This window comes from Fundulus heteroclitus, chromosome 23 (assembly GCF_011125445.2).
Source record: "Fundulus heteroclitus isolate FHET01 chromosome 23, MU-UCD_Fhet_4.1, whole genome shotgun sequence".
NCBI lineage: Eukaryota > Metazoa > Chordata > Actinopteri > Cyprinodontiformes > Fundulidae > Fundulus > Fundulus heteroclitus.
Genome location: NC_046383.1, coordinates 16831282 through 16855767, shown reverse-complemented (window position 1 = coordinate 16855767; position 24486 = coordinate 16831282). Strand labels below are relative to the sequence as shown.

General features: G+C 40.3%; 3 protein-coding genes across 8 annotated transcripts; 2 read left to right on the top strand and 1 right to left on the bottom strand.

Annotated features, from left to right (window-relative positions):
• Positions 1-303: 303 nt before the first annotated feature.
• On the bottom strand, positions 304-6328 carry LOC105928678 (ABC transporter F family member 4). Of its 3 annotated transcripts, none has more exons than XM_012866078.3 (10): positions 6211-6328; positions 5250-5400; positions 4737-4820; positions 4272-4359; positions 3698-4168; positions 3481-3619; positions 928-1662; positions 705-854; positions 586-620; positions 304-506 (listed from the first exon to the last, which is right to left on the bottom strand). In XM_012866078.3, exons 1-10 carry the CDS (start codon positions 6306-6308, stop codon positions 403-405), a joined length of 2055 nt encoding a protein of 684 aa, XP_012721532.3. In that variant the 5' UTR covers positions 6309-6328; the 3' UTR covers positions 304-402. The 3 variants fall into 3 exon arrangements, with proteins under 3 accessions (XP_012721532.3, XP_035983422.1, XP_035983423.1); XM_036127529.1 differs by having other exon boundaries at positions 304-500; XM_036127530.1 differs by lacking the exons at positions 5250-5400; positions 6211-6328 and having other exon boundaries at positions 4272-4375; positions 4737-4825.
• A 545-nt stretch (positions 6329-6873) lies between these two features.
• Positions 6874-15558, top strand: zdhhc24 (zinc finger DHHC-type containing 24). Its single transcript, XM_012866125.3, has 3 exons — positions 6874-7497; positions 10659-10936; positions 11829-15558. The coding sequence occupies exons 1-3, from the start codon at positions 7193-7195 to the stop codon at positions 12119-12121; spliced, it is 876 nt and encodes a 291-aa protein (XP_012721579.2). The 5' UTR covers positions 6874-7192; the 3' UTR covers positions 12122-15558.
• Positions 15559-16489: 931 nt separating this feature from the next.
• On the top strand, positions 16490-22783 carry LOC105928672 (golgin IMH1). 4 transcript variants are annotated; one of them, XM_036127781.1, is made up of 12 exons: positions 16490-16620; positions 18948-18995; positions 19088-19246; positions 19384-19495; positions 19612-19662; positions 19871-19948; positions 21183-21239; positions 21368-21427; positions 21638-21702; positions 21791-21950; positions 22246-22310; positions 22432-22782. In XM_036127781.1, the coding sequence occupies exons 1-12, from the start codon at positions 16505-16507 to the stop codon at positions 22619-22621; spliced, it is 1161 nt and encodes a 386-aa protein (XP_035983674.1). In that variant the 5' UTR covers positions 16490-16504; the 3' UTR covers positions 22622-22782. The 4 variants fall into 4 exon arrangements, with proteins under 4 accessions (XP_035983674.1, XP_021173958.2, XP_035983675.1 ...); XM_021318283.2 differs by having other exon boundaries at positions 22429-22781; XM_021318281.2 differs by having other exon boundaries at positions 16516-16616; positions 22429-22781.
• The last annotated feature ends 1703 nt before the right edge of the window (positions 22784-24486 follow it).

The following is a 24486-nucleotide window of genomic DNA, read 5'->3' as shown; positions in this document are numbered from 1 at the left end:
CTAACTTTAAGAACATTTTACTCATTTTTAGATCCGATTTTGCAGTGTGGATGGGAAGCGAAACATCTTCAAACGGGAAAAAAGTCCAGTTGTTTTGTTTCTTAACTTCTTTTTTTTCTGTAATGCTAACAGCATTTTAAAACATCCTCGGTGATGAGTCTCAAACTTCGGAGCCCTGTCCCTGCGGTCCTGGATGGGGTGAAGGGACTCTCCGGTGAGCTTCTCAGCTCCCATCATGGGGCTCTGCTGCCAACCATGTTGCAGTCAACATTAAACTACAGCTCCCCGGGGTCCCCCCCCCCCCTCTCTGCCGGGCTTTGTTTCACGCTCCTGTCGGTGTCGTCCAACCCGGCGAAGGTCATCAGATGTCTGAGCTCTGAGAAACTTGCATTGTCGTCCCGTTCAGTCGTAAAAGTGGTCAAACTCATCCGAGTCACTTTGATGGTCCGTCTTGGCTGTGTGCTCCGTCACTTGGAAGATGCCCAAGTCGAGACACGCCGCTGAAGCTGAAAAGTTCATTCAGAATGAATCAAAAGTATGAACGGCTCAGATTACCTGCAGCGTATTATCATTTCCTGTGCGTACCTTTGGGCTTCCCCGGAGATTTAACAGCATTTTCTCTGGGAAAAAAACCAAGAGGCAGAGACGAGAATTAGATGTCATGATGGGTTTTATGATGGGGAAAAAGTTTTAAAAAAATGTACTTTTTGTTTGTTGGCTCCTGAGGTGCGAGGAGATTCTCGATGTCTTCTTCGTCGCTTGACTCTTTAGAGTTATTGTTTGACGACTCAGCGTCACTCTCCTCTTCCTCGTCTTCGGCTGCTTCCTCCGGATTGTTCTTCATCTGTTTGGACCTGAAAGAAAAGGACTGCATGTGATTTAGTTTGTGGCATATGCAAAGAAGGTTTCAGTCCTTCGTCATCGTACCTGTTTTCCTGTGGAGAGATGATGCTGTCCTCTGAGTCTCCTGCTTCATCGCTCCCCAGCTGGTCTTCATCTTGGTTTGAGCCCTCCTGCTCCTCTCCTGTCTTCTCCCTACCTTCGCTCTCCTCCTCCTCCTCCTGTGAGGAGGCAGCATCCTCATTCCTGTTCTCCCCGTCCTCGTTCTCCAGCTTGTCTGACCGCTCTTCGTCTTCCTCCTCCTCGTCCTCCACCCTGTCCTCTGCTTCCAGCTCTTTTCCGTTCCTACTGGGAGGAACATCATCGCTGCTCTCCTCCTCGTCTTCCTCCACATTACTGTCTTCTTCACTTTTCGCCTTGTTCCCCCGTTTTTCATCTCCGGATCCTGTCTTTTTCTTTCCCTCTTCCTCATCCCTTTCTTCTGCGACGCTTTGCTCGGAGCTGTGGTCTTCCTCATCATCTGTCTCCTCATCCCTAGTTTGACTTTTCATTACATCGCTGTCTGATCCCTCCTCTCCTCTGCAGCTCTCTGATCCATTGTCTGGACCTGGACTCTTCGCTTGTTCACTCAAGCTGTCAGCCTTCTCGTCTTCACTCCTGTTAGGCTCCTCTACCTCCTTCTTGGAGGGTGGGGACCCAACGTTAAGCCCCACGCCTCGCTTTGTCCTCCTCCTGCTTGTTGGGCCTCCTTCCTCGGCGGAGCTGTTTGTCTCTGAGCCCAGGGCGACCGCGCACGAGGCAGCGACGAGTTTACTGGACAACCTGAGAAGAAATGGTTAAAAACTGTGATTTGATAGCGATCTTCATGTGCACAGCGCCGTATTTAATGACGGTCATCTAACATTTAAATGTTAGATGATCATGCGTCAACTCGAGAAGCAGAAGCCCATTAAAAGCAGACGTGAAGTAAACTGGGCCTGAAGTCTGTTTGCAAAAACGTGCTTGTAAGCCTCCTAGTTGTTTCATATCTGCAGTTATTTCATTGGACACGACTCCAGCAGGACATGTGATGTACATCTGACACCAGAAATACTCAGGCCCCTGGCAGATTTAGGTTTAAAGGGATCTTCTGGTTTGATCAACACGTTTCTCCTGACTGGATGCATCATTAAGGTTCTGGGGCCACCGGTCAACCTGAAAGGGAATCTGTGGAGGGAGCTAAAGATTAGGGTGATGGTAACAAGTAGGCCTGTCACCGTAGCAAATTCTGCTGGACGATAAAGTTTTCTAAGAACTATCGTGATAAACCCTAATATTGTCATTTGGAGACTTTTTTAACTAAAATGATAATGGCATAATAACGCAGGTTTACCCTCTGGACATACGGGCTCAGATAGATTAAGCGGTTGGCCGCTCATTTGTCCTAAATCCAAAAAACAGCTTTGACACCAATTCCGTTTTCTTTTCAAACTGGCGTTTCTCTGGCTCTCCTTCACAAGGCTCTCATGCTAAACTTTGAGCATGTGCCTGCCTGACGCAAGATTTAACTCGACTCCGACAGGATCTAGACACCGACGCGCCATACTGAAACCTTGTTATCCAGTCTCAGAGAGAGGGGAGGGAAAAACATCAAGCATGCCTACGCAAATTATCAAGCTTTTTTTTTTATTAATCATGTGATTAAAATGTATTGTGCGATTAATTAATTTTTTGTTTATCGCTATCCCCATCTAACCACAAAGACTTGGAGCGCATTGCCAAAAATAAATCACTGATTATGATTATGATATACCTAATATATCATATTAGTATCCAAAGTTTTGTTACCATTTGAGAGGTCTGCCTCATTTCAAATCCAAAACAAACTTCTTAGTAGAATGAAAATAACTAATTCTGAATAATTTTAGGCTTAAATGTGCCTGGTTTACAACATTTTGTTAAAAGTGCTTTAAGGTTTGCCTCTACCAGCTTTACTGATCTAGAAACTGACATTTTTGCCCAACCTGCTTCAAAAAAATAGCTGAAGCTCGGTAAAATTAGGCGAAGAGCTTTTAAGCTTTCAAGCTGTCTGTTTTCAAGTCTCGCCCCAAATTCTCAGTTGGATTGAGGTCTGGACTCAGACTGGGATGTTCTAACACATAATTATCCTATAATTAACACATATACTATAATTATATAGATTACTTTGAAAATTGTTGCTACGAAGCTTCTGCTAATCTACCCCCCCCCCCCCCCCCGCTTTAACTTTTATGTAGTTTTTCCAAGTACATATTGTGTTGTATAAACAACTGAACCCACCATACACACTTTAAAACTGAAAAAATGTGAACTCTCAGCGATTGATCATTATTTTTCTCTACTCTCTACTTTCTTACAAGTACATGTTTTTTTGTTGTTGTAAGGACACTTCACTCTGAAGTATCTCTCATTCAGACAAAAAGACTCCTAAACTCAAGGGAGGAACCAGTGTTTTATCAAAAGGAACCTTAAAATAATACAAAAGGTTCAGAAATGAAGGATCGTTTAAAATCCACCAAAGTGTGAATCATTTAGCTAATAGTTTATGGAAACATGAAAACATTTCGGTTGGGCCTGCTTGTTAGGGTCTAGGATAATCAATTCATCAGCCCTATGTCTTACTTCTCAGAACCACATTTTTCTGACTCGGAGGATGAAGCCTTCGTTCTTCCTTTCTTCTCTCTCCTCTTCTTTTCTCTGCTGGTCAAACTGGAAGCCCTGCCGCTCTCGCTGCTTTCTGCATGTCCGCCGGAGAGACGCACTGCAGGATGTGAAAAAAGAGATCGATTAGAAGAACAAATGGGCAAACTGGCACGCTGAGTTAGTTTCACTCTCTCACCCGGTTTAACGTCGAGCTCAGGGGACAAACATCTCCCGCCTCCACCACCTCTCACCCTCTTTGAAATCACTGTGCTCGGCTCATGTTCCCGCTCCAAAACTGGACAAACCGTTGACGCTGAAGGTTCCTCTGAGTGGAGCTGGCCTGAAGATCGTCGAGGAGTCCCATCAGCACAGGGGTCACTGTACCGTGGAGGAGCCCGGCCTGCAGCTTCAGGCCCGGTCCATGGCTGATGATCAGCAAGTGGCGAGGTGAGATGTTGCGGCAGAAGTGGGTGAGAATACGGGAAGTTGATTGGGGGGAACAGTGGGGAACTCTGGGGTTGAAAAGGTGCTCTGAGGAACCCTGGCTGTGTCAGCCAGGAGGACTCTAGATGAGGATGAAGGGAGGAATCATCTGGGCCGTAAGCAGAGCTATCAACCATGGGATTCATCTGAGGAGCATCATATTTTGGAGACCTTAGGTAAGCATCTGTAAGTAAAGAGAAACATGGTGGAAGAAGCTCTGAGTTTCAAGCTTCTTCAGGAGGAGAAACCCATAAGATGCCTTGAGACGCTGAAAGGAGAAAACAAACCTTGTGAAATCAGAGGATCATCGACTGTTGCTGTTGGCACTGGATCTTTATGGTGTTGTAGATATGACTTCAAACAGTCTTCCATCCTCTGTTGAGGAAATAAACTACAAAACATGACGTGCAGTGTACGGAAAAGGTGTTTTTATTTGTATGATAAAATCTTAGTAGAAACAAGGCTGACGAAGAAAATATAGTCTAGAGTGAAGATCACCAAAGTAGGGATTGTGAGATGATTCAGTCTGTGGGATTCCTTCAAAATGTATGACTTTTCAATGTTAGAAAATATCCTATTTTTCTTCTCGCAAATATGTGAAATTAATCCCAAAATGTCTGATTTTTTTTGTTTTTGTTTTTTTTAGGAAATTCACTCTTCGGTCTCCAATAATTTATTTTCTTTAATCTACAATGGCACTAATAGTATTTTTTTATTAGGAGAATGAAGTCATAACAGCGCAGTAGTTTCACCTTCTTCTGGGAGGCCTGTGTTTTCTCCTGGAGTTGCTGCTGCCAGCGGGGGGAGTTTTCCTTCAGGTACCGCTCATACTCCATCTGCAAATGTGAAGGTTTAGATCTAAATAACTGCTAAAATCAGACACAAACCATCACTCCTGAGTTACTGTAAAAAAATCTCCCAGTTACTGAATTTAATGTCTTTATTGTCACTGTATCTGTCACATAGGACCAAACTGCTCTTTCACAGCTACGTACATAGAATTGCATCACACATTAACGCTCACACTTATTAAACAACAAACAAGGAATAAACGAATCATCAGCAAACAATAAAACCATTTAAAGTAGCAATAGGTGGAAATTCTGCACGTTGTACAGTAGTGCTGGTAACTGTAAACATCAGCTATATTTAGTGGTGAGGGCAGAAGAGGGAGGATTCAGGTTCTGAGTGCTACTGGATAAAGGTTGGAGAATCTGACAGGGCGTGTCATTGTGTTTGTGTGCTGCCTGTGTGAATCCGTCCACCCGTATAGTTTTCATGGCAGCGTTGCGGGCCAGCATGTCCCGCAGCGTGTCCTGGGCTCTCTCAAACTGCAGCAGCAGCTGCCTGTTGTGCTGCCGGGCTTTCCGCTCTCTCTCCTTCAACTCCCGCAGATGCTGCCGAAGTTGCACCCCTCTGCAACAGGAAACACAGAGAACCTGTTAGAGAATATAGAGCACACAATCATTAAAGAAATGGTGATGGTGTTCTGCGTTGGCATCTGGTGGCATGTGGTGTTTGCACTGGCAGCTGGCTAGCTGTGTCTGGTTGATACAGTGAAGAAAAGCATGCATCAGGAAAAACTCACTAATGTCCATTTAACACATTCTTAAGCCCCTATAAACGTTCTAGAATGATTCTAGCTGGATGTTTGACCATAGTTCTTAGTTTTTTTTTCATTGCCTGGTTCCCTGGCATGAATAATGAGGTCATGTTTTTGGGAGGTCCTCTCAGGAAGCCTTCCACAGCCAATTCTGCTGAAGTTTAAGGATCCCTGTCCCGTTGGAAGACCTGTGAAGGGTTAAACGTCTGATCCAAAGTCTCTCTCTCTCCAAGAAAGGAGCGTTTGGGCCAAAATCGACACCACGGCTGAAATTTTCAGCTACCTGTGTGAACAAGTCAAACGTTTCCTGGGATAAAGTTTTATGGTCAGAAGAGACAAAGATTAAGCCGTTTGACCAGAAGTACATCTGGAAGAGAAAAGATGAGGCTTGCAAGCATAGTAGAAGCAGCATCATTCATCACCATGATGAGTGTATGTAAACGTCTGACCAGCATTGTCCATTTATCCAGACTATTATTAAGTTTATAGGTTGTTGTGAAACAATACCATACTATCATGGAGAGCTTTTTTTTCTATGAGGCTGTGACCCCCAGCCACACAGTAAAAAAAAACCCATATGTTCTTGCTCTCCAAGCCTGCAAGAGTCTGTTCAATTACCTTACCTCTTCTTTAGAAAGAGCTCCCTTTGTTTGGTGAAAGTATTTTGCTCCATGATGGTAAGATGCTCAACGGAAAGCAAATTGTCCCCTGTTGCAGCCATGACTGCCAGCGCTTCTTAGATGAGCAGATTATCAAGGATTAAGAGTGATGCTTTGAGGGGGAGGGACTAAAACCATGCTCCCAATCCACATATCTGCATGCTAAAGGGGTTTAACAGTTTTGAAATACTCTACTTTATTTGTACCACCACACACATAACCTCTCTGAAGCACTCCTTTAAATGCTAAGCGATTCAGCTCTAGAAATCAATGTTAAAGGGGTAATTTTCTCTTTTTTACAGAAGATTCCACAAACTGACATTAAGAGTTTATATTAAATAAATATAATTTCTCTTCTCAAGACTAAAATGTATTATTGTTATTTTTATTTTATTATTTTTTTTATTATGAATGAATAGTGAATGTGATTTAGTGGAAATACACTTGGGAAAGAAAACAAATTTTGAATTCATATATTTCTTGAGGAAAAAAAAACTTTGTATGAAGGTGGATGCAACGTTGAATGGATGAGTATAAATAGGTGGATATAAATTGGGCATTAAACTAAACTAAACTACACGCGTCAAAATAAAAGTAACCGGAAATGCACAATGTTGTTTCACTCCGGTCGTATTATTATGTAACACCTACTATCGGACGTGATTTGAGCAGAGCTGTTCCTTGTTAAGAGAGTAAGATCGGTCTCATTTTAAGCAAAGATTAACTTGATTTCATAATCTGGGATTGAATAGTGCTTCCGGGAAGCTCGTGACTTAATTCGATTAATTTAAACTCGCGTGGAAAGCTAACAGAGCATTATTTGACTAGCCGCTAGCTAACCAACCACCCTGTGCGTCTGTAAAACCGCTCCTTCTACTACAACCATAGACATTAATACTGCTTAGGACTACAACGACCACGTCGCGGTTGTAGTTTTATTTCAGACATGACGGGTTTGGGAAGCAGGCTGTTCTGCAAGGTCGGGAAGCTTTGCGAACAGCTCCCCGTGTTCCTCAACACCTTCCTGGTGTTCTCCATCACCGGGGAGGTGAGCTACCTGGTGCTGGTGGAGGCTCCGCTGGAGCCGGAGGAGAAGAAGACGGTCTGGTCCGCCTGGTGGAAGGCGCTGCACCTGCTGGGCCAGTACTTCATGCTGGGCAACATCTGCTGGAACGCCTTGCTCTTCCTGAAAGTCAGCCCCAGCATCAAGGGCGTGTTCCTGGGAGGAGATGGACTGGGCCAGGGCTGGAGGTAAGGGAGAGGCACAGTTGAATGCACACTACCCCTAACCCTGACCAATGTCAGCTGGATATAATGATTTTAATTTTTAACAGGGAAAATATAGTTTTGTTGGAAGGGATTAAAATAATTCACACAAAAAATATGGACTTTCCATGTCATTCAAAAGCATAAACATACGGAAGAGGATTAGGGCCATTTAAAAAAAGTCTATTCAAGTCTGAGAAAAATCTCAGAATTCTGAGAATAAAGTCAGAAGTGAATAGACTTTTATTTATTTATTTTAATGGCCCTAATCCTCTTCTGTATAAACAGGATTATTTCTAAAATGTAAAACTTATGTTGCACTATAGAGCTGACTTAAAGAGCTACGTTAATTTCCTTTGTGGGACAATAAGTTGAAATTATACACATTGATTTTTTTTTCTCAACTTTAGCAGAAATTTGCTCAATTATTTCATTGTAAATTAAGCAACAGCCAAATTAATTAAGATAATGTTCTTTTTTTGTTAACAGTTTTGTTGGGTAAAATTTTTATTTATATAAGCACCAGGCTTCAAGGTTGGATTAAAATAATTCACACAAAAAAATATGGACTTTCCATGTTATTCAAAAGCATAAACATACAGATGAGGATTAGGGCCATTAAAAAAAAAGTCTATTCAAGTCTGAGAAAAATCTCAGAATTCTGAGAATAAAGCCAGAAGTGTATAGACTTTTATTTTATTTTATTTTTAATGGCCCTAATTCTATTCCGTATATAAAGGCTTATTTCTAAAATGTAAAACTTATGCTGCAATATAGAGCTGATTTAAAGAGCTATGTTAATTTCCTTTGTGGGACAATAAATTGAAATTATACACATACATTGATTTTTTTTTTCCTCAACTTTAGCAGAAATTTGCTCAATCATGTCATTGTAAATTAAGCAACAGCCAAATTAATTAAGATAATGTTCTTTTTTTTTGTTTGTTTGTAAGGACATTTTGTTAAATATGATGGCTACTCAAAAGAGGACAATATTAACAGTTTTGTTGGGTAAAAGTTTTATTTATATAAGCACCAGGCTTCAAGGTTGGGATACTGTTTGTTATGTACAGTGTTTTTATTGTATTTTATGTTTAAAATGGCTTGTTAGGCCTGTGGAACCAGTCACTTAATTGCGATAAATTTTAATCACGTGATTCATTAAAATATGGTAAGATAGATAATTTTTCGTAGGCATGCTTGCTTTTTCCACCTTGTTTCCATCTCCTCCTTCTGAGACTGGATAGCAAAAGGTTTCAGTGCGGCACATCGGTGTCTGATCACCCCTTCCTTCTCGTTTCCTCAGCGTAGGAGTAGTTAAATCTTATGTCAGGTAGGCAAAAGCTCAAAGTCTAGCATGAGAGCGCCGTGACGGAGAGTCAGACAGACACTAGTTTAAAAAAAAAAGAAAAAGGAATTGGTGTCAAAGCCGAACACAACCACCCCACTGTGGGAGTGTTTTGGATTCAAGCGCTGCTTAAATCTATGTGAGCCAGTATGTTGAGTGGATGTACTTGTGTTATTATGCCATTATCATATTAATTGAAAAAGATCTCCAAATTACACTATTATGGTTTACCTTTAGAAAAAATGTATCCTCCTGCAAAATGTTGTTATCGTGACAGTACAATGGCATGTTATAAATTACTAAACCTATAGAAATAAAAAAAAATACAGGCCAGTAGCATTATAGTGCCTTGCAGACATATTGGAAACCCTTTCCACACTTTGTCCCTTTACATTCAAAAGGTTGTCAATATTTTATTGGCATTTTGGCTCTGCACATTCGGGCACTGACTTTTTTTTTTTTTCACACTTCTCTGCAAATAACCTCAAACTCAGTCAAATTGAATAAAGACGATTTTCTTAGCAGGCATTTTCCAAGTCTTTCTAGAGACTTTGACCGGGCTTCAGGTCTGGACTTTGACTAGGCCATTCTAACATTCATTTTGCAGCCTCAAACAGGTTTTCTTCCAGGACTGCCACGAGTTTCATCCAGCTTCCCCTCAATTGGGACCATTCCCCCTGTCCCTGCTGAAGAAAACCATTCCCACAGCATTTGTCTGCCACTACCTTGTCTCTCTGTGTGGACGCTGTATTTGTAGCGATGTGCATTGTTAGTTTTCCACCACATATGACACTTTGCATGTAAGAGAAAAATAAGTAAATGTTGGTGCCTTATGATCTAAAATCCTCATAAAACAAAGAAATGGCTCCATGAAAAAAAATTAAATGGTATGGAAACATTTGCAAGGCAATGAATGGCCGTCATTGCAGAAAGTCTATGTAGCTCATCTAATCCTTTTCCTCATGCTGCGGTTAAATGGGTCGATCTCTAACGACACTGAAGGCAATTTATTAGTAATTTATTAATAATCCATATTATTATTAAAGGCATCATCCTCCTGTCTTATAGGAGTCACAATGAAAATGGCCTATTTTAGTTTTTGCTTTTTGCATAAGAAAATTAAAATTAATGAGGTGCTTTTGGTTTTGCTTCCATGTGCAATAATAACATGGTTCCCCTGGTTTGACCAGAAACATTTGCCTCATTTTAAGACTGCTAGAAAAAATGGATAACCAATCCCTCAGCACAATGTTGATGTTAAATTTGTCTAAGTGCCTCTAATGTAAAAGGCAATAAATTATTAATTAACATCCTGCAATGGATATTATCGTGGTTATGGTATCATCTAAAATGTTACGATTGTGTAACGCTTTAACTCCAAATGTATAATTTTTACTATAAATATTTCTGAAACCTCTACATCTCCAACAAAGTCAGTATTTTTCTGAACATACAATTCACAACATACAAATTAATATATTTTACACACCATATATGTATACAAATGCAGAAAACATGAGGAAAATGTATTTTTTTGGTCTGACATATCAATTACGATACAAAGAAAATTTGAAAGCATGACATTTTGATTCTTATTTTAGCAACCAACAAAGATTTTCTTGTTTTTTTTTTTTTTTTTAATATGAAGCTTCCTCACAATTACATGTATTAGGCTTTAAAGGATTAAAAGGTTGTTTTGCGTTCCTCAGACATTTTCAAACTCTTTTCCCGTTTATCCCGGCAAATATCGACAACGTCTTCAACGCTGACTGCTGTTTTCTTTTCTTCTGTCACGCAGGTACTGCTACACCTGCGAGACGCACACCCCCCCGCGCTGCTCCCACTGCTTCGACTGCAAGGTGTGCGTCCTGCGGCGCGATCACCACTGCGTCTTCTTCGGCCAGTGCGTCGGCTTCCGCAACTACCGCTACTTCCTGAGCTGCCTGCTGTTCATGTGGTCGGGGCTCCTCTACGCCGTGGTGATGAACGCGGAGGTCTTCATCGTCATTCTGAAGGAGGGCGTGACTCTGCACAGCATCCTGCTGCTACTCATACCCTGGATCATGCTTGTCTCAGGTCTCATACCCCGGGCACCTTGTTTACTTCGCTTTTAGCCTCAACATTACCTTGAAGTAGGGCTGAACAATTAATCGCATTTTCAATATAATCGCGATTTAAAAAAAACACAATTTCCAAATCGCAGAGGTCTGCAATTTTTGGCTCAGTAACAATTAGGGAATCAGACACGTCCATTAGGTGTCGGTAAAATGTTTAAAGTGGGTTTGCCTCCACATGGAAGGGAAGACAGTTGCAGCAGTGAGAAAATCTAATTTTATTACTTGTTTTAGAGTTTATATAATCATACATAGCATTAAGTACAGGTCAATCAGTTTAATACATAGACTTGCTTGTTGGCTGCACTTTATGTTCAACAAGGATTGATGTCCAAATCTACTAAAAGCTGTTCTCTTGAATAATATTCTGATTAATAGAAACATTAAAAGTTCTTGTTTTAAATAGTCCTTGTTTACAAACATCTTTATTTAGAGGCTATTTTTGTTACTTGTGGTTAACGCAGAGAAAAGTCAAAATTGCAATTTTGGTTGAAATATATCGTAGTCAGAACGCAATCATTTCTGCTCTGAGTTAAGATGCTGTGGGTCTTTTAGCAACTAATCTGCACAGCGAGGAAACAAATTGATTTTTTGTTTGTATATATTTAAAAAGACATGATAAATTAAACTGGAAATGCATTAAATCACAATATTAAGAAAAAAAATCGCAATTAGGTTATTTTCCAAAATCGTTCAGCCCTACCTTGAAGTTGGACTTGCTTCAGAAGTGTTTATGTTTATGGGTATTTTCAAATAATGGGGGCTCCTACATAAAAAAAAAAAACAATGATGGAAACAAGTTTGGAAGATTACGATCACCTTAAATGAAGCTAATATCCTTCTTTGTCTTCTAGGCCAGGTTTCAGCACGGGCCTTCGCCTTTGCCTTCATCGCCGACACTTGCGTCGTGGGTCTACTGCTCGTCTCCGCCTTCTTCTTCTTCCACATCTTCCTGCTGTTTCGAGGCCAGACCACCAGGGAGTGGTACTCCTCCCGCCGCCCGTACAACCTGGGTCTCCTGGGCAACCTGCGGCACATGCTGGGCCTTCGCTGGTACATCTGCTGGCTCTCCCCGCTCATCCCGTCGCCGCTCCCCGGAGACGGGATAAACTTCCAGGTCACGGGGTCGCTGGAGCCCTCCCAGTAACGGGCAGAGGTCTGAGCGGACTCCGGGTCTTTGCTTTATTGGTGACGGTTAATGCCGACGAGGGCAGCCGCAGGAACGCGGTCTCGTTTAAAGAGGAGGGAGCCTTTGGATGGGCGTGGTGGTTTGGATAGCTGCTTGGTGGTTGTTTTTTGTCGTTTCAAATGATTCGTTGGCCTTTTAAGTTGTGCTGAGAAGGAGAATCGGAGGTCGACCTGAAGATGATCTGGGCGCCGGTCAAGGCTAGCCTTGGAAAATTGTACTGTTCTTGACTAAGCTGAGCACTGAACATGTGTTTTTACAAGCAGCACTGAAGAAAGAATGTATTTCATCGATCAATAAAAGTAAATAGAATATTAAATCTTTAAGAGGCGTTTGCAGGAGCCACAAATGGGGTGATTTAGTTACGTTTTGGGAGGATTTTCCCCTAAAAACCTAAGCTGCCTCAATCAGAGTCTCACTCAGATTTGTTTTGCACTTTTCCTGATTAAACTTCAGGATATTCTTTATGCACTTCTGAGTAGCTGCTGAGTATATACCAGACCTTTAGTGGAGGGAGTTTCAAGCATAACAAAAATGTCTTTACTAGTAATGCACGGAGAAACCGGCCTGGGATCAGAATTGGATGATTTCTCGCTTGATCAACCCTGACAAGTGATGGAAAAACTCCCAACGTTTGACCATTTTCTGATCTGTAAACGCGCCGCATTGCATTAAACGTCTCCCTCACCAAGTGGTGGAGGCTCGAAGGTGTTTTCAGTTTGATCAAGGTGATTGAAGTATAAGCAGAGGGAAACAGACATGTAAGAAGTCATTTAAAAAGCAACTTTTCTGTGATATTTTAGAAGCTGTGGTTTATTTAGGCAGTGAGAGAGAGAAATACCTTCACCTTATCAGGGAGCATGCTGAATTTAGACATTTAGCTGCTTTTGGAAATCTCAGTTAAGGTAAGGCTCACCATTCTGTAGAGCAGGGGTTCCTAAACTTATCAGCCTGGAGCGTTTATTCTCATAATGTTCTCCATTCTTATACACCTAATATGATTTTATTGTTGTAAAATCCCCACAGAAAATTGTATAATGGCCATTGTTGGCTAAAGAAAAGAAATTACTGGCCACAGAGGAATACATTTCCACACAAGACCTTAAAAAAAACGTATTTTCTGATGTTGATTAGTCGTAAATTTTTGAGAATTGTTTTCCCCCCATACAATTCCTATATTAAAAAAAGTATATCTCTGATATTGTGAAGTCAGGAATTTGGATCATCACTTGGATCATCTCACGACCTGCACTTGGGGGAACCCCTGCTCTGGAATACATAAAGAGACGGATGTGTCCAGTTATTAATATTAAACATATTATGTGCTAATATATGATGCTGAACATAGTTTTAATAGTCAACTCTTTAATAATTCTGTCTGGGTTTCAAGGTCCTATCCACATTAACGCATATAAAAAAAAAAAGGTTTTCTGCCCTATTTGGATCGCCTGTAACGGGTAAACATATTTCTTGATGAAAAAAAAAACATGCAGACAGGATACAAGGAGATTTTTTTTCCTCCCACAATCCTTTTCTGTGCTAGAAACCACAAACAAATTGGGGCCTTTTTAATGGGTTATTCTCCACTCTGTCTCCATTAAATTACATATGTAAACTAATATGCAAGCGGCTTTTGTCAAATTCATGTCATGTATATCTTTAACCCAGAACATAGAGATGTAGATTAAAAAATATCCATTTAAATAAAGAGAAACATGTACTGTGGTGTAGCTGGGGCTTAGAATAATAAAAAGAAGTCCCAATTGGCTAAAATAGTTATCGGCAGCCCAGCGTTAGATTGGAAATTGGCCAAAGAACCTCTGATTGGTGCGCCTCTAGTTTTCACATTAGTTAAGAAGAAATTCTCAGACACGATATGTAGTGTAAATGTTTGAGTTTCAGTTTACAGATTGGTGTAATGTAAACTCATCTGACAAATCCAGTGTTTAAAGTGATTTATGGCCGTGATTTATATATTTTTTCTTCATATTTTATAATTTGTTGTTGCCTCGGGCCGTCGGGGACTGGAGCACCATTGCCTGACTGTACCGTGACCTACTGCAACTGCAGACTGATCTCCACCAGGTCCTTCTGCAGGATAACCGCTCCGATGGGAATATTTGTACCAGTCGGCATCATTGTGGTTTTATTTTTCTAAGGTGTTTTTGAGGCTGTTTTTAAAGTATGCAGTTTCAGCATGTCATCTCCTGCACATGTCTTAATTCGTCCACTCGATTCCAGCTTTGCTTTCAGTAGCTCGCCTTTTGTCTCCTGTATTCTGTAATTCAGATCCTCCTTGCCTTAAAGTCAATCAACTAATCACAAGCCTTTGTTTAGACGGGTTCTTAAAAGTGTTGGTGAATATGTAATCTAGCAAAAACTGTCAATCTTTGGTAATTGTTTTGAAGAACATTGCTGTTTTTTCCTTATTCCATGTTGGGTTTTGCTGTTTGTGCATCATTGGACAGTTTGAATTGAATTGCTGTTTTTATTCTTTTGTATTTGCAGACCTGTTGTGTTGTAATGTTTACAGATGTTGGTCAGAAAAGTGTTTTCTTCAGAGTTTGTTTTTTTTCTAATGTTTGATTAAAACTATTGAAATCGGTTGTATACCTGCTGCTGCTACAGTTTATTTGTGAACAACCTTCAACAACAGAGTAACGATTCTCAAAACTTTGAGCAAATACTAACCCTAACCTTCAGGGAGCGTTCCCTACAGGTTAGGAAGTCTATGATATTTAGAGAAAGTTCCCTAAAAGTTTGGACATAATTACTCCTTAAAATATTTAGGGGACACCCTATAATGGTTAGTGATTTTTTTTTTTCTCCCCCCTTTAGAGAACTTTTCGGGAATGTTCTCTAATTGATGGCGGGGTTTAACAGTTTTCTAGAAACTATCAGGGAATTTTCTTTAAAGCTTGCCAAAAGGTTATCCACAACTTTTTTACGGTGCAACTTTCAGGGAACTTTTAAAGAACGTTCTCCAAAGGTCAGATTCAACACAAACACTATTCTGGGAACTATGCCCTGTAATCGTTTGAAAACAATCATCTTTAAAGAACATTTAGGAAACGTCCCCTAAGGTTTGAAGGTTTTCTAACCATTAGAGACGTTTATTTTTGTTTGTTTCATTTTTACCTGCTCAGCAAACTAAAACGTCCTGTATTTTAATGAAACGGGCAAAGTAATCCAATTAATTTAGAAAAGGGATCTGTAAATCGTTGTTGATTTGAAACATAAAAGCAGCTTGCAGTTTATAGCAAACGATATCCTAAATTTTTCGGACTGATAATCTTTTTCTAGATTTTTGTTTTTGTGTTTACCTTTCCAGCAACAAGCACAGAATATTGCTCACTTTCATGTTATTCTGCCAAGTTTAATAAATGAGTGCACCCAAATCTTCTTTTTTCGTAAATTTACTGGATGTTTGCGGTCCTATTCACTAATAAGTTATATTAAAAGCAAAAACATTGTTAATAAAAGATGAATACTGTGTTGCACCATACATTTTCCATTTTAAGAAATTTCTTCATTATGTCATGATTTTAAGAATGAAAATTCAAGAAAATTTTAATTTGTATTTTTTTAAAGGCCTCACGTAAGTGAAAATTATTTTTTTTTAAAAGGGGGCATCAACCAATTGAGATGGCAAACCAAATTTAGGCTGTTCTTGAATTGTGATAGAGGCTCGCACTTTGCACCCCCCTGGTTTAGGTAATGTTCGTTTGACTTTGAGAACTATCAGGGAACATGAATGTTGTACAGGCAGTCAACCTCCAGGTTTGAGCAACACATCATAAATAAAAACAGTTACTTCTACAATTCAGGTTTATGGGACATCCTCAGAAGTTTGACTTTCTGAGTTTCAAAGAACCTTTCTGGGACACACCAGGGCTTCACATTTCAATCAATCAACCAATCAAACCTTTATTTATAGAGCACTTTTACGCACCCAAAAGTGACCAAATTGCTGTAAATCTCCATAAATGTAGTAAAACACAGAAACAATAAATGACCAATTAAAAGAATGAGCATAAGACTAATACAAATGTTTCTGCTCAACTGGACTTAAAAGCCAGGTTAAAAAGGCGTGCTTATAAAACTTAAAAATCATTTAAGGTGTGAGATTTCCTTACAGAGGAAAGATTTTTCCAGACACATTTAGCAATTGTCTCCTTAGCTCCTGTGTTGACAGTTCAATATGATATAAACTAATAACAAATTACAGGATTTAAAACCCAGTCGCACAATAAATCTAAAAGTTAACATTTTATTTATTATTCCTGCAGCGACATTTTACACTTTACGGTGATTAAGAGCATTTTGCACCGTGAACTGAACGCAATGGCCCGCTTCGATGTAATGGGAGAACAGAGAGGAAGCCATCTTTTCACCGGCCGCCATTGTTGGAGCTCTTTACAGCAGCAGCCACACCTGTTGCCTTTTGTGGGTTCTGGTCGGTAAGAATTTATTTATTTATTTACTTATTTTAGCTGTTGGAAATTAAGTTTTTTGGGACATTGTCCAGCTTCACGTACAGACGTGAATTTATGAGAAAGTTTGCGCGTCTTGGAAATATTGGCGACGGTTAAGGCAGAGAACCGCCGCCGACCAGAGGTTCAATTAGCCTCAATATTTCCGACTCTGTTACGGACCTCTAAATAATGTCCTAAAAACCCCAATTCCCTCTCTTCAGCTCTACCACTACTTAAAAAAAAAACACCGTGACATATTTATGTCAAAACTTGGAGTGAACGTTTCATTTTTGGCGGCTTGTTTTACTATTTTTATCGTCAGTTAGCTTAACCTGACAGGTTAACGTCTATAAATTAGCCTAATTATGCTGCTAGCTAGCCAGCTAGCTACAGCGTGGCTAAGGTAAAATAATGTAATAAACGCAGGATTTAGAGTTTGTTCGTAACCTGCCATTGTTATCAGTTGTTTAATTTATCATTTGAACCAGTTAGCGTTTCAAAAACACAAGTTTGCTATAAATTAAAGTCAATTTTTAAAGAAAATTCCAGTTAATGTGCAGGTGGGGATTTTCTTTCAAATCATTCCAAACAAATCTATTGAAACTGTTCTCTCTGCTTTTATATATGAACATAAGTGGCATCCCTTTCTTAATTAACATGGTTTTATATGATATTGTCTCACTCTTTGCTTCTAGAACTGCTTAAAGTCCCTGGGAAGGCTTTTCATAAGAATCAGGGTGACTATAAATGTTCTTCAGCTACTAGCCCTCTTCTTGTCCATGTTTTTGTGCACTGGTGTGGCAGCAGGAAGCAGGGATCCACAAAGCTATAATTAGGAATATTGAAGCTTTAGATTGTAACTCACCCCAAAATCCACCTTTTGTGCAGATAAAGGGTCCCACTTTAATGTTACTATGCATTTATTTTATTACATTTTAATGTGAGCTTGTTTAGTTCTGCAATATTACTTAAAACTGTCTTGGCGCTGCCCTCTTAGGGTTGAACGGTGGCAATCGCAGTTATATCTCCCCATTGGTTCAAACAGTACATGCTTTCATCACCATTCGGGCATAAAAGCAACCAACAAACAAGTTCATGTATTAAACAGTTTGACCGGTACTTGGTGCTATGGTGAGATTCCTTAAAGTTTCTGATAAAAACAGTATGATTATATAAACCCTAAAACAAATAATAAAATTAAAATCCTACTGCTGCAACTCTTCCCTTCCATGTGGAGGCAAACCTACTATAAACATATTAGCGACACCTAAAGGACGCGTCTTATCCATTAATGGTTACATAGCCAAAATTGCAGACCTCTGCGATTTGGAAATTGCGTCATTTTTAAATTGAGATTATATTGCAAATGCGATTAATTGTCCAACCCTAACATTGTCATTTAAACGCCGTCCTCCTGACAAATGTCCAAACCCAGACTCGTCCATTGATTCCCAGGCAGAGAGGCAGGATCCATCAGTCCACAGAGCACATATCCGTCTCCACTGTTCTAGAGTCCACCACGGTTAAATTACATTTTACACATTTCCATGAAGCTCCCGCCCGACTTCTCTACTCTGAAGGCCACATGAGGCCAGGAGGTCTGTAGCTTGTTGCTCTGGAGAAGATTGGTGACCTCTGCACCTCAGCGTTGGTCGATCAAGCTGACTGGGTACTCATCCACAGATCGCTTCACTGCAAAAAGGGAACTAAAAGTAAGTACAATTTTCTTGAAATGAGTGCATTTGTCCTTGATTTGAGAAGGTAAATACGATTATCTGCCAATGGAATGAGTATTTTGACATCTAAAATAAGATCATTAGATATACTGCAATTGAAATACGATGATGGAGATGAGTTGTTCCTCTTTTAAGTGCAAAAATCTTATTTCATTGGCAGGTCATTTAAACTTATAGCTCAAATAAGAGACAAATACACTCATTTCAAGACAAGTTTACTTACTTTTAGTTCCCTTTTTGCAGTGTGAAGATGGGGCACCAGCCTCTTAGCTACCCTGCAATGATGATGGTGTCGAAAATGTGTGGATGGAGCATTTTCTTTATTAAAGGCCTGCATATATGACAACGCAAATGTTAAATTTACTGGATGCTGCTGCATTAAAAGGGAGATTTAAAACATATTGACCTGTATTCATAATAAAGTCTCATGTAATATTTGATATTGAATGTTTGAGAATAAAAAGCTTGTTTGTTGATTTGATGTCTTGTCAGTGTGGGAATTTTTGCTTTATGCAAAATGCTGTGAGAATTTCATTGTCATCACTGTTGACTCTGCTGGACCGTGTGTTTTTGCAGCTCAGGGGAGGACTTAGCCAGCCCGATGGATTATACAGAGGAAAATATGTGAGTTTACGCTTTCTGAACAAAACCCCCTCCACAGATATGCGTTTCATTCAGGGGTCAGTCAACCTGTACCGTTTTGTGTTGTCGTAAAGATCCCGAGTGGACATGCTGGAGAAAATAGCTGAGCTGGATCACAGCCAGAGTCAGCTGAGGGAGCTGAACGCTGAGATGAGGCACTGGCTGGACGTTGCAGATGATGACATGGCAGGGCTGCGCTCCGAGAACGCCGACCTCAGGAAACAAGTCAAAGAGTAGGCGCACCTTTCCGTCTCCTTCCAGCTTCACTGCTCTGTCTTTGAGAGTTCAACCGCCTGAAATCTTGTCCCAGAAGCGTCCTCAGTCACTGCGGTGAAGATTCATCTTTTTCTCTGTCCTTGTGTGTCTGCAGCCTGGAGAAGGTCCTCACTGAGCTGCAGCAGGCTGAATTAGAGCCTTGTGGGCCCCTGTTGGCCGATGGCGTTGACGAGAAACTAATCTGTGAGAAAAGGATTCAGGAACTGGTGTGTTGACTGCACAATTATTTCCCCATTTGCCTGAATGCAGATCTAGATTAAACATGTAGATACCCTGCTCTTCTCTGCCAGTCACACCACGGATTGGTTTTGTTATTTTGCAGGAGAAGGAAACATTGAAGGTGCAGGAAGAAAACAAGGAGCTAACTACGGAGGTAGATGTGCTAATTTGCTTCTTTCGTCTGCTCTAACCAGCCGTGGTCGGTGTGTCTGATAAAAGCATTTCTAGAAGTCAGAGCAGGCCTTATTTCTATGGAAATTTGACTTTAACTAAAATGTTGGCTTACAAGTTCTCCAGTTGTTTAATCATTTAAGGTTCTGCAGAAATATGATCTTAACTGTAAAATGTTTTCACCCCGTCAGCTAAAGAACCTTAAACAAGAGCGAGACCAGGACAAGATCAGTTTGATCAAACTCAGGAGTGAATTTGAACACCTTGAGGTAAGTCAGAGTTTTCCTTTAACAGGATTCATGGTATTTATCTCTATTGGTCATATCGGTGCCTTTAGATTTTCCTGAAGTGTTTTTTTTTTTTTTTTTTTCTTTATGTGTTATAAATGATGAAATACCCTAAATCTGAGTCGTAGTGCTTTGCAAGTTCCTTATTTACACCCTTTGACCTCATTTACATTTTGTCTCGTTAGAACCACAAGCTTCAGTGCGTCTTTGTTGGTTTTTAATGTGACAGACACAAAACACAGAATTATCCAGTTAAACCATATCTGGTTTTAAAAGTTTTGATCGCATAAAAATGTGAAACGTTGGCCTAAATCACTGTGAGGTAGCAAACCAACATTCGCCCAGCAAACATCGGCTCCTCTTTTAAACATGGTGGTGGCAGCAAAATGCTGCTGGGAGGCTGTTCTTCAGCAGCGTGAGCGAAGCTCGTCCACTGCAAACACGGAACTAAAAACAAGTAGTATTTTCTTAAAATGAGTGTGTCTGTCCTTGATTTGAGCAGGTAAATAAGATGATCTGCCAATGGAATAAGATTTTTGCACTTAAAACAGGAACAACTCATCTCCCGCATCTTATTTCAAGTGCAAGATGTCTAATTATCTTATTTTATGGGTCAAAATACTCATTCCATAGGCAGATAATCTTATTTACCTGCTCGAATCTAAGACAAAAACACAAATTTTAAGAACATTTTACTTATTTTTAGATCCATTTTTTTGCAGTGTCACACTTGATAGAAAAACACTGGACAGTCCTGGAAGAAAACCTGCTGGAGGCTGCAAAAAGCTTCAGACTGGAGAGGAGCTTCACCTTTCCACAGGACAACAGCCCAACACACAGCTAGAGCTACTGCGCAGTGGTTTAGACCAAAGTGTATTTTTGTGTTAGGATAACTCAAAGTCTTGAAAACGAGGGTCTAGAGACGCCCTCCATCTAATATGACTGAGCCCGAGCTATTTTCCAAAGAAGAATGGGGATGGGTTTTTTTTTTTAATCTGTAGATGTGTAAAGCCCAAAGGACTTGCAGCTGTAACTGTAAAGTGTTTCTCCAGACTGTCAGCTCTGACAAGCTAAATACGTTCTGGATACTCGCCAGATTTTCAGGTTAATTTGAAACAATTTTCACACCTTTCCTTTCGCTTTATCACGAGGCTAAATTCAGCAGGTGATTCCCGACGTCGACCTTGTTGACGCCATATTTGGTATGTTTTGTCAGATTGGGGTGGAGGAAGTTCAGATGGAGCTGCAGCGTAGGGATGAGCTGATTCACCAGGTAGGGGCAGAGGAGCCGTCCAGTTAAACAGGAGTCAGGATTTTATTTTAAGCAGGAATCTTCCCTTTTAATGTTCGCTGTTCTCTCCTATGGATCATGTTAATGTTGATTGTGAATTATGTGGGCAGAAAACCCAGCAGTGTAAGCACCTGGAGGAAACTGTGGAGGAATATTCCAACATCATAAAGGCAAGTATGTTTGCATTCATTGTTGTTCTAAATAAAATAGCTTTGCTTTATACAGAGTGTCCATAAGTTGAGAAAAGTACTGTCTAGTTTATTGGACTAACTTTAGGATATTAAGATATAGAAAGACTCAAACTTGTGAGCAAGAATCATCCTTGTTCAGTTATTTCTTCCTGGGGGGCTTAAGTTGTCGTTTGTGCTTCCGTGCTGCAGGACCTCAGGCTGACGAAGCAGGAGCTGAGTACCCAGTTGGAGAACAGACGAGACGAGGCTTCATTGTAACACTGACACACAGATCATTTATATTAATATGAATATCGCAACTCAAAGCCTCATTGTGTGGTGTGTGCTGCTGTTTATCCTCAGCGCTACCATGACTGAGGTGATGAGAGAGGAGGAGGAGGGCCAGCCCAGTCCTCACATGTCCATAGCAGAGGAAATCCAGCTGCTGTTCTCATCTGCTGAAATGCAAACCTGCACGGTAGACTCCACGGACCCTCCTGTGACATCTGGACTGGACGAAAATGTAAAATACTAAAAAGGCTGTTGGGACTTTAGTAAAGTTGGCTTTGATGAGTTATAATGCAACCAGTATTTATTAAATATAAATAGTTTGTTACTTTGTCCATGCTGAATATACTAGAGGTCAATGTAATTCATCTCTAAAACAGTTCTGGCCTAGAACGTTCCTATTTTTTCCCTCTTATTTTACCTAAAAGGATAATTATTCTGTAACTCCAGCAGTAGCCAGGCCACATTCAAGCAGCGTTTTCCAGAGAGTACTGTAGTATAATTAGTGTCGTGCTGTATTGTGTCTGCAGGTAGAGGCAGATGATGAGGGGCGGCTGAAGCCCCGCAGTCTTCCAGCTGACCTCATAACCACACGGTAAAATAGTCTGCAATAACTCACTTATGATGTCCTGGATCCAACTTTTTCACTTATGCGGTCCTCGTGTATCTCATATGTAATTGTTTGGTGTTTTTGTTTCTCTCAATTTTCCCAGCAGTAACAGATTTGCTGTTTCTTTGAGGACCACCATCCGGAAGATCTTTATGTTCGGCTTCATCGCTCTATGTTTTTTGGCCTTTGTAGTGTTCGGATGCTGGGTGGGAAACTCCGACAATCTCTTCATCAACACTTTGCTGATGATGCCGCCCTACGTCACTGTTCACTACAAGGCCCTGCCTCCCATCTGACCTGTTTTCAACCTGCCGTTTCCAGTCTGATCTCTGGTTGCCTTGTTGTTGTCTAAACTGAAAGCAATCCAAGTTGACCAAACTGTAACGCGTGTTCTCTGCCGGATGTAATCTGTGACCCAGAAGTAAAGTTTCTAAAAAAGCTGCTTCGGTTTCAGTGTCCTGTCCAGATGGTATCTAGGACTCAGGATATTTCGCCTCATTCAGCTCCTAGCAAAATATCAAATCACCCCACTTTGAGGATCATTTTTATTTTGAAAGGAAAAAACATGCATTGCTTCACAAAAGTATTCATACCCTCTGAATTTTTTCTTATTTTGTCCCAATACATACAACAAAAATCTTCAGTGTATTTTAACGAGTTTATCTCAGATTGACACATTGCAGTAGTACGTGGAAGAAAACATGCTGTTTATGATTATTTGACATAAGCAACTCTAAAGTACCGTTTATCTGAGTCAATACTATATAAAACCACTTTTACGGCAAATTCAGCTGCAAGTCTTTACAGATCTTTTGGCTCTTTTAAATTCACTTACATCTTTATCCAAATTCAAAATGGTTAAAAGCATAAAGTCTCTGAACGGCGAGTTATCAACCCACATGCTCTGATCTATTTTAGCGTACACCAGGGTTCTGCAACCTGAGGCTCCAGGGCAGCAAAAGGATCTTTGGACCTTCTGCAGAGACTGGTAATAACATTGGCTAAAAATTATTTTTAAAAAAATATTATTTTTTACATTTTCCTGAAATATCAACATCCAATAAAAGAAAATCTCTCTACCCTCTTTTTGCTAAAGTTCTATGTCTTTTTGTTGTTTTAAAACCTGACAGTAGAAATTAATGGTGGTTCCTTAAAAAATTACAACAAATTAACATTTTTTTTTTTTTTTTTTTCAAAAATGTAACAATTGCGACTCTAAAAGAGTTTTATTTAGCGGGACTGAGAGCAAAAATAGCTCTTTAGATGGTAAAGGTGGCAGACTCCTGGTCCAGACTATGACTAGAGCCTCATTTTCACCGTCGATGCGGCCCGCCGGGTTCGGCCCTGCTCGGTTTGTGTTTAAACCGGCCTAGAAATACCAGGAAGAGGGAAACGCCTCCTGGGGGCGGCTTTAGCCCCCGTCCCACAAGCCCCATGTCTTATTTGTGACATTGACACTTTTCTTTAGACAATACAGAAATAAAATAATTAAAAATGTCAATAAAAGAAAATAATACATTTAATATTAGTATAGTTGTACATGCAAGATTGTCTTGGATATTTTTTGAGGATAAAATAATCCACCGGGAAATATGTCTGGATCACACATCTTAAATTAATTTTTTTTTTTTATATAAAAGCTATCAGGCACAGCTCCTCTGCCTGCCACCCCCCATTCCCCGCCCCCCTGTTTGAGACAAAGACAGAAGCAGAGAGGGGCGATGAGGCCGCCTCACCTGCTCCAAAGTTTTCCTCAAGGAGTTAAAATTTACAGCTTAATGAGATTTTGCCTCAGCCACAATAGGAACGATGAGAATACTTAGCACAAAAGATTTTTAACCGCAGTGAAACTATATTTTTATAGGTTGGGTTCTGCATCATTGCATTGAGAGACCTTTGGGCATGGGCAGGTCTCCCCACTTGCTGAAATGCTCCCAAAGCGTTCGGGGCAGAGTGGAGGGTGCCAAACCGAGGCAGCAGAAACGGGGTTTAGGATGGATATGCTTCTAAATCCTCCCATTTTAATCCTGGCTATATGGTTGGGGTCGTTGTGCTGATAGGTGAACAAGCGCCTCAGCCCTTTGAGGGTTTTCTGTTTATTTAGTCAATTCTGTTTGTTGAATTGTCACATATAAAAGCAACGATTACAGTCGTACTTTCA